This window comes from Setaria viridis, chromosome 9 (genome assembly GCF_005286985.2).
Source record: "Setaria viridis chromosome 9, Setaria_viridis_v4.0, whole genome shotgun sequence".
In the NCBI taxonomy this organism is placed as follows: domain Eukaryota; kingdom Viridiplantae; phylum Streptophyta; class Magnoliopsida; order Poales; family Poaceae; genus Setaria; species Setaria viridis.
The window spans coordinates 53,925,293-53,934,314 of NC_048271.2; the positions used below are offsets into that span (position 1 = coordinate 53,925,293).

The 9,022-nt window shown below is 46.2% G+C and overlaps 2 protein-coding genes across 2 annotated transcripts; both read right to left on the minus strand.

Annotated features, from left to right (window-relative positions):
- Window positions 1-120: 120 nt before the first annotated feature.
- LOC117840150 (beta-glucuronosyltransferase GlcAT14A) lies at window positions 121-6,040 on the minus strand. The gene is made up of 4 exons (XM_034720610.2): window positions 5,333-6,040; window positions 3,552-3,627; window positions 3,345-3,460; window positions 121-704 (listed from the first exon to the last, which is right to left on the minus strand). The coding sequence occupies exons 1-4, from the start codon at window positions 5,892-5,894 to the stop codon at window positions 190-192; spliced, it is 1,269 nt and encodes a 422-aa protein (XP_034576501.1). The 5' UTR covers window positions 5,895-6,040; the 3' UTR covers window positions 121-189.
- Window positions 6,041-7,219: 1,179 nt separating this feature from the next.
- On the minus strand, window positions 7,220-8,817 carry LOC117836789 (GATA transcription factor 7). The gene is made up of 2 exons (XM_034716288.2): window positions 8,247-8,817; window positions 7,220-8,151 (listed from the first exon to the last, which is right to left on the minus strand). Exons 1-2 carry the CDS (start codon window positions 8,349-8,351, stop codon window positions 7,555-7,557), a joined length of 702 nt encoding a protein of 233 aa, XP_034572179.1. The 5' UTR covers window positions 8,352-8,817; the 3' UTR covers window positions 7,220-7,554.
- Window positions 8,818-9,022: the final 205 nt, after the last annotated feature.

Genomic DNA, 9,022 nt, shown 5'->3' on the forward strand with positions numbered 1-9,022 from the left:
CGTGCAACATTTCAGCTTATATGGCTGACTTATCTGAGTGGGCAAGTAATTAACGCCTATGTTAACACAAAACGCCAACTAGCGTGGATTCAGCGCAACTGCACAGGGTTAGAGAAAGAATTGCGCGGAACATGATGCACCATATTGCAAGGCAAACACGTACCTGAAGATTGTTGTAAATTACAATCATCAATCCCATATACATTGTTGGGAATAAAAGCTCCGGTATGACAGCCTTTCAGCAAGGAACTTAGCAACTTTTGTGGCTGCAGGCCCTGGTCTAAGAACATCCAGGTTACCTGAAACATCGCATGGACTGTCATGCCCAACACCTATACACCATCCTCCTGTAACGAGCTCTCCAGGCAGGCGGTGTAAAATTTCCGCATCAATGTGATCGAGAACAGGATCATCCTTGGGAAATCTAGTCCCAAAGGCTGCACCACTTTCGGTCATATTTTCTACATCAGCCATAGTCAGTAGGCGTGGCTCATTCTTGGAAGGTGCATCCCACGTTGAATAGTGCAGGTCATGGTTAACTACAGTCCTGTTGAATTCAGGGGAGTTGCAAAGAACTGTCTGGAAATACTTCCTGTGTGGCAAGGGCATGTTAGTGTAGTACATCAGCAGAGTTCTTGGCAGATTATCCATGCCAACGATACAATATTCAATGAATTTCCGAGAAAGGATAACAGACGAAGAGCCTGCAAGGAAGAAGTAGACATATATAAAAACAGCTTAAACTACCAACATAACTGATGAGAAGCAGGTCAAGAAGCAATAAACAATTATGCATAGCAGCTATATAGTGGTCAATGTCATTTAATGAATAAGTAGAAGATTTCTTTGCTGATTTATGTTTTGGAATCCTTACACTAAAAATTTTGCACCCAGGCGTGGGACTGCCACACCAGTCTTGGCATACTTAGGATACAGTGGGGCACTTTTCAAACCATAAGACTAAATTCCAGTGTTATGTGTCAGAAGCCAAAAAAACTTATCTTAAAAGACGATACCCAATATCTATAGACAGTAGCATTCTGGTAAGGTTTTGTAGAGAAGAGAAGTTGCTTAGATTTGAACAAAGAAAAACACCACCAGAACAAACTCAAATACACAAGCAATATATGGAAAATTAGAAAAGTACAGAACATTTCGTGTCAAGGGAATAAATATATGTTAGTTAACAATGCCATCAAACATAGCGTATAATTAATGGCAGTAGTTGAAGTCTTGCAGAAATTGGTGGGTTTCACTTACTTCTGCCACTTATCCCAAGGCCTTAGGGTCATACAGTTCCAAAAACTGGCCGTAACCCAAGTACACCAAGGCACGTATGACATTCCAAACCGTGTAATCATTTTGTCGTCCACAGTGACTAGTCAACGAAATTTTAGCAACTAGGGCAGAGTGGCACTGCAGGTGGGATTGCCACACCAGTCTTAGTGTGCTTAGGATAGGGCAGGGCGTTTTTCAAATCATACAACCATGAATTCCAGGGTTGCACGGCACAAAGGCAAGACATTTAATCTTAAAAGCATGATATACAATGTCCATAAACAGTAGCATTTTGTTAAGGTCTTGTAGAGAATAGAAAAATTGCTTAGATTTGAAACTAAAAAATAACAAGACAAGAAAAAACTCAAATACACAAGCATATATGGATTACAAGAAAAGTAATGGGCATTTTGTGTCAAGGGAACACATAAATTGTAGTTGATGATAGCATTGAACATAGCATATAGTTCAGAAGAACTCCAGATTTTATGGTTCTAGTTGAAGTCTTGCGGAAAGTGGTGGGTTTCCTGACTTATATTACTTAGCCCAAGGTCATGGTCATACAGTTCTAAAACCCGGCCATAACCCAAGTACACCAAGCCAGTATGACATTCCGACTCACATCATCATTTTGTCGTCCACATTGGCTAGTCACCAAAATTTAGCGACTAGGACAGAGCATCGCAGCAGGTGGGACTACCACACCAGTCTTGGCATTCTTAGGATACAGTGGGGCATTTTTCAAACCATAAAACCATAAACTCCAAGTTTACTTGCCACGAGCCAAGAAATATAATCTTAAAAGCTGAATACTCAGTATCTATAGAAAGTAGCATTCTGGTAAGTTCTTGTAAAGAAGAGAAAAGTTGCTTAGATTCAGACTTAAAAAAATAACAACACCAGAAAAAACTCAGATACACAAGCAATATACTGAAAATAAGAAAAGTATGGAACATTTTGTGTCAATGGAATATATAGTTAATGATGGCACCAAACATAGAGAATATTTCAGAAGAATTCCAGGTTCTATGGTTGTAGTTCAAGTCTTGCAGAAATTGGTGGATTTCCTGACTTATAGTACACAGCCCAAGGTCTTATGGTGATACAGCTCTATAACGCGGTCGTAACCCAAGTACCCCAAGCCAGGTATGACGATCCAACCTGCCTCATCATCTTGACATCCGCATACTAGTCACCAAAATTTTAGTGACTAGGACACAGTAGCGCTGCAGGTGGGATTGCCACACCATTCTTGGTGTACTTGGGATAGGGTGGTGCATTTTTTAAAACCATACAACCAAAATATATACTTATGTGGCACAAGCCAAGAAATTCAATCTTAAAAGCATGACACTCAATATCTATAGGCAGATCACAGAAGCATTCTGTTAAGGTCTTGTAGAGAAGAGAAAAGTTGCTTATATTTGAAACTAAAAAAAATAACACCAGAAGAAAAAACTTAAATTTGGATGTTCACCCTTCAAATCATAACTTAAGTGAATAAGTGGTCACAGTTTAATTCAATAAAAATATTAAGAAGATAAAGGATCTTGGTAGCTAACAAGGATGTTCAAGCAGAACCTTGGCTATCTTAGCTGTAATCAATAGAATACGAATGTAAGAAAGTAAACTGGTAATACACAACCATGCCCACCACCAAAAGGCTTGCTGGCTGGTAGGTGTAAGAGCGGTAATGTCCACATCTTCATTTACTTATAGTTATGGACAATACAAACTTAAGACCATTACTCGGTGAACAATTTATTGATGTCATTTCCAGATGATAAACCTAAATATCTCTTATGTATATTTGCAGCAAAGTTTTAAAAAGATGATGGCAAGCATTCTAGGTGACAACGAGCTAGTCTATTTTTTCCATGTTCACGAAAGCATATGCTCCACTTTAATAATCCTATAACATGCATCGGACCAATAAACCCATCACACATTATATAGTTAGAGATTTTCACCAATATTCAGGATCAACTGTCCATCACTTGAACATTAGCATCAAAAGGCATTTCATTTTTATTGTTCTAACATTATACAAGCCAATACTCCCTCACCTGTAAATAGTTTATAAGCATTTGGTAGATCACGCTTTTGGGTGGCATAAAAAATGTCATTCCTGGATGAGAGATATAGACCAGGATCAACAATAATTGGCCTTATTTGTCTTGACCTGGATGCAGAGACAGACAATGTCAATAACTTCCCACCCTAAATTCGAAAGAGAGAAACTAGAAATTAAAAAAATGATGAAATGCCCTTACTCCTTCCAACCAATGTAGCTGGTATGTTGAATGAAGTTGAGATCCTTTGGTAGGTATGATAAAACATGCAGAAGATCTGCAAACAATTTGAAAATCAAGTTACATTCATAAATTAATACCTCTCCACTAGCTGTCCACAGTTTATGTGGAAGCACAGAATGAAGCAGCTGCTACTATCCTGACCATTTTCTAACTATGAGCTATTACAAAACCATTAGATTAAAGTAGCAAGTTCCAGCAGGTTTGACCTCAATACATAAATTCAATGTGATGTTCATAGTACTCAACTAGGCAATACAACATAAGGTTAGAAAACTTAATCTGCTACCCATGCTCAACAAAAACCAATTCTCTCCACACCATGCAAAAGCAAAACACTGGTTGACTGAGAACAAAATATTCTAAATGGGACAAATTCGTTTACCGTTCTCACATAATATTTGCACTATTCCACACAACAAAAAAAATTGCAAAGTGCTTTAGATTACTTTATTTGCAGGGTTGGAAAGCAGAAAATAGCGGCCGGGTGTAAACCTAACTATGTTACAGAAAATATAAACTTATTTCCAGACTCTAACGTGACACTCGTTGGAAGTATTGATTAGTTACAAGACTAACTTGCGTATGCCAATTTTTTGAAAGAGATGAAGTGACATTTTTTTTCTAGGTTAACAGGCATAAGATAATACGAAAACACAACAGTAATTATATAGTTCGCAAACTTGTTCCTTTGGAGACCACAACCAAAAAAGGCATTGTATTCCTTAAAGGCAGCCCAGCCCCATTGTTTTAATTTTTTTTATCTATTTCCATTCTGATGCATTTAGGATGATAATCCGAAAGGGGACTGTTGTGTAGCAATAAACTGATTCACCTGTTTATAATGGTGAATCCAGAGTTCCAGACAGATCTATCAATGCTAAACACCCTACCAAAGCTAATTCTCTCCATGCTCAACAAAAACCAATTCTCTCCAGACCGATGCAAAAGGAAAGCATTGGTTGACTGAGAACAAAATATTCTAAATGGGACAAATCCGTTTACCATTCGCACATAATATTTACAATATTCCACACAACAAAAATTTTGCAAACTGCTTTAGACTACTTTACTTGCAGGGGTTGGAGAGCAGAAAATAGTGGCCAGGTGTAAATCTAGCTATGTTACAGAACTTATTTCCAGACTCTAATGTGACACTCGTTGGAAGTGTTGATTCAGTTACAAGACTAACTCCTCACTACCCAATACTCTCTGGAATTTAGATGGTATATCGAGTCCATTTCCAAACTTGTTTTTTGAAAGAGATGGAGTGGCATTTTTTTCTAGGTAAACTGGCTACTGGCATAAGATAATACGAAAATTTGAAAGCACAACAGTAATTATACAGTTCGCGAACTTGTTCCTTTGGAGACCACAACCGAAAAAGGCATTATATATTCATTAAAGGCAGCCTAGCCCCATTATTTTAATTTTTTCTATTTCCATTCTAATGCATTTAGGACGATAATCCGAAAGGGGACTGTTGTGTAGCAATAAACTGATTCACCTGTCTATAATAGTAAACCCAGAGTTCCAGACAGATCTATCAATGATAAACACAAACACCCTACCCAAGCTACATTTCATTCAAACATTTAGGTCAATCAAAAACAAAGTAGACATAGACGAATACTCTTCTAATTACCGAAATACCTAGATCTATTAAGAATACCTAAACCATGCTAGCGTCTATCACATCACATGCACCAAAAGGTATTCGAATAGCTGCAGAGAGGAATCACCATCGGGTGTGACGAGCGGGTAGTCCGCGGCGTCGAGGTGCACGAACCAGTCCCATCCCTGGCCGATCCTCAGCAGCAGCGCGGCGCCGTGCAGCGTGGCGGCGAGCGCGGACGCGCCGCGCGGGTTGGCGAACCCGGGGTCCCCGACGACATGTACGTTGTCGTGGCCGGGTGCTGCCCGCGCCTTCCGCGCGAGCCACTCTCGATCGGCGGGCGAGGCGGCGCGGTCGAGCAGGAGGAGGTAGGTGTTGCGCGGGTGGTACGTGGCGAGGAGCAGCCGCTGGAGGCGGTCGGCGTCGCCCGCGGATCCCGTGAGGAGGAACGCGAGCGTCGGCGGGGCCGGGCCGGCGGAGGAGACGGCCGCGGCGGTGGTCGGGAGCGGCGCGAGGCGGGGCGGCGGCGGCGGCGGCGGCGAGGGGGCGGGGGAGGAGGAGGAGGAGGAGAGGTGCAGGAGCAGAAGCAGGAGGAGGGAAGCGAGGAGGAGGCAGGGGAGCGGGCGGGAGTCCTTGGGGAAGACGCTGAGCGGCAGGGCGGAGGGCGCGGCCGGCGCGGCGGGTTGCATTTGGGGGGGGAGGATAAATTCCTGGGCTGGTGCTCTCTGCTCCGCGCGGCGGGGGAGGGAGGGAGCGAGGGATCTCGCGCGGACGGGGAAGAGAGGAAAGTCTGACGAGTTTGGTGAGCGGCTGGTGCACTGGCGTGAAACTGATGAGACTCGGGCTCTGTCCTTCGTTTGGTGCATATGATCTTTCGGTGAGTTTGGCATCAGTCCTTTACGTGCAAAACCCGAAATCTAAACAAAGCTCCTTTTTCTTCCCTTGGGTTCAAAACCCTTTTCTCTTGCATGAAATATTATCTGTGTCTATATTTTGTTTCTCATGGTTCAAAATATTTGCTCGGTTTAATTTCCATTCCTAATCAGATGATAGTGCGTGCCTAGGAACAGGTTGATTTACTGCATTTGCTTGATAAACAAACTTTGCTTTGGTTAAATTTTGCATCCATTGTGCATGAAATATTCACTTGCTTAATTTTGCATCCTAAGCTAAAAATCAAATGGTACGACTTTGTCAGTTCCAACCATCAAGAAGATTGTATGATACTAGGTCGGCGTTGTTTTTATACATATTTACAGTTTTTTTTATTGAAAGCTTTAACTGGATTTATATGTTCCATCATTGTCTCTGTATGGTACGAAGGCATTAGTTGTTGGAAAAGGCTAATACTAGTGTTGCATTCTATGTAATCTGAAAAGAAAAATATCCACTGGACAATTTCGTTATGCCAAGCAAAGCAAAATATATGTGTACCCCGACATTATTATTTAGGAGGCATGGAAACCTAGTCCAAAGTTCTTCCACCGGACAATGGAAGTCGACCCGGTGATGTCCTGGCAGTGGCAGTGCACAATCCTCAATCCAAACGGTGGCGAGCCCACCCCCGCATCCACATGCCCCTCGGCCGTACCTCTTCTGCCGCCATAAAGACCCCCCTTTGATCCGAGCACTGCTCGCAAAAGTAATGTCAGTGCCGTCCGGCCGTGCGCTGCAACGACGGCGAGCCTGCCCCCTACAGCCAGAATCCTCCGTTCGCTAGGCGTAGTATCCTTGACACTGACTGGTGTTGCTCGCGATGCAACGCCGTGTGAGGATGCAGCAACAAGGTTTTGCCTAGTTTGGACTAGACAGCCTTCCTGGCTTCGGCAGGCCACGAGAGCAGGTTGCCACTTCCGGGAAAGAAGAATGGTGACATGGATGAGTGTGATCTGCCGGCCTCAATCACGGCGAAATGGAAGGAAACCCCGTCAAAATCGTATGATCCAGCGGCATCTAGCCCGGCGAGTGGCGGACATGTCACTCTCCGTATGATGCCGAGCCCCATGCTCTCTGATTGACGACTCCCCTAGGCTAGCAGGAACAGGCGACCTGATAAAGCCCTTATCCCCATTTGAGTCTGACAGACACAGCTTAAGCTTATCACCATGAGTCACTTACAGCAGCTGCTGGGCTGCAGGAAATTTGATCACGATGGCGCTCTCTTCTCACCGCTGCAGATGCTTTGAACCTCTAATCCTACTGTCCTAACAAAACTAGCGGAATTGCAAAACGAAACTACGCGGATAAGGATGCAGCGAGGGTAATCATGATCGATCTCCAATCATCTCCATCCTCCATCGGCGACGAAGCAGGGACCGTTTCTCGCTCGGTCGGAGGCGGTTGCTGCCGTCACTTGCTCTGGTCGGAGGAGGCGGCGGCGCGCGCCGCGGCGCGCTCGGCGCGGCGGGCCCTGGCGCCGGCGCGGATGCCCCCGGCGGCGGCCTCCTCCTCCACGTGGCGGCGCATCTCCAGGACGCGGCGGTGGGAGTTGGAGTGCAGCAGCGGGGAGAAGGTGGGGCTGTTGATGGGGCGGTACTCCGGGAAGAGCCGCCCGGACTTGAACCGCACGCCGCACGCGTTGCACAGCGTGCTGGGCCCGGCGGGGCCCTGCCGCCACTGCGGCGTCTCCTCCGACCCGCAGTGCGTGCACCGGCGCCGCGGCGCCGCACCGCCGGCGGGCGGGGGCGCCGGGGGCAGCACCGGCGGGAGGCTCCACGGCGCCGTCACCCGCCGCCGCCGCCGCAGCCCCTTGGTCCTCGGACCCACCACATGGGGCAGCGCCTCCAGGCGGCCCAGCCCGGCCGACGGACGCGACGGCGCCGCCTCCGCCACCACCTCCGCCGCCATGGTCTCCACCGAAGGGAACGCGTCCATATTCGAGAGCCACTCCAACTCCTCCTCTTCCTCGGGCCCCTGGCCCCCTCCGACCGCCGCCAACTCCAACCCCTGCAAGAACCACCCCCAAGAAAGGGAAAAAAAATTCAGCGCCCATATCGCAAACGCAACCTCCGCGGCAGCCATAGGAGAAACGAGACAGCTACCGCGTGGTCAAAGAAGGCATTCAAGCTGGCGTCCGCGCCGCCGCCGAGCTCGTCAGGCACCGCCGCCGCCGCCGGGTTCTCGTCTGCCGCTCCGCCCCCCGCCATGGTCGCCGCCGCCGTCACGGCACAGGGATAAAGAAATGGAATTTTTTATTCGATTACTTGAACACTTCTAATCGAGATGATCCGGGGGCCTTTTATCATCTGCCTTTCGAACCCTTTTTTGGGAGGTTTTTGTTCCGACCTCAGCGGTTTCACAAGTTGAAGCAAGCGAGATTTTTGTCCGGGTTCTTGAGATGATGCTAGAAATCCATAGGTTTTAACGAGGGTAATAACCCCATGGCGTTCACGTGGGGGTGGGGTGGCTCTTAAGTCTCCGTGCTGGCACTGTGGCTAGGGGCGATTTGGATTTGTTCGGCTGCTTAAAACGTCCGGGTTAACAAGGGTCCTCCTCCATTAGGGTTTGCTTCAGGGTTAAGCACACGCCGCGGAGAAGAACCAGAAACGGAAGGGAGATGAGCCTGCTGTCTCCCATTCAAGCCGCGGCGGCGCATGCATTTCGTGAGATGAGGTCCAAGCTTTTTTCACACCGATACAATCATAATACAACTGTATCCGTATCCCAGTTTTTAAGATGAGATGTTCACGGCTTCGGAAAAAAAAAAGATGAGATTTTCACGGATGGGAAGCTGTTTCCCATGTCGCAAGTCATTTCAAAAAATTGCCAAATGCAACTGGGTTGCGAAATTCTTGCACCGCTTATTCTCGCGCTCTCT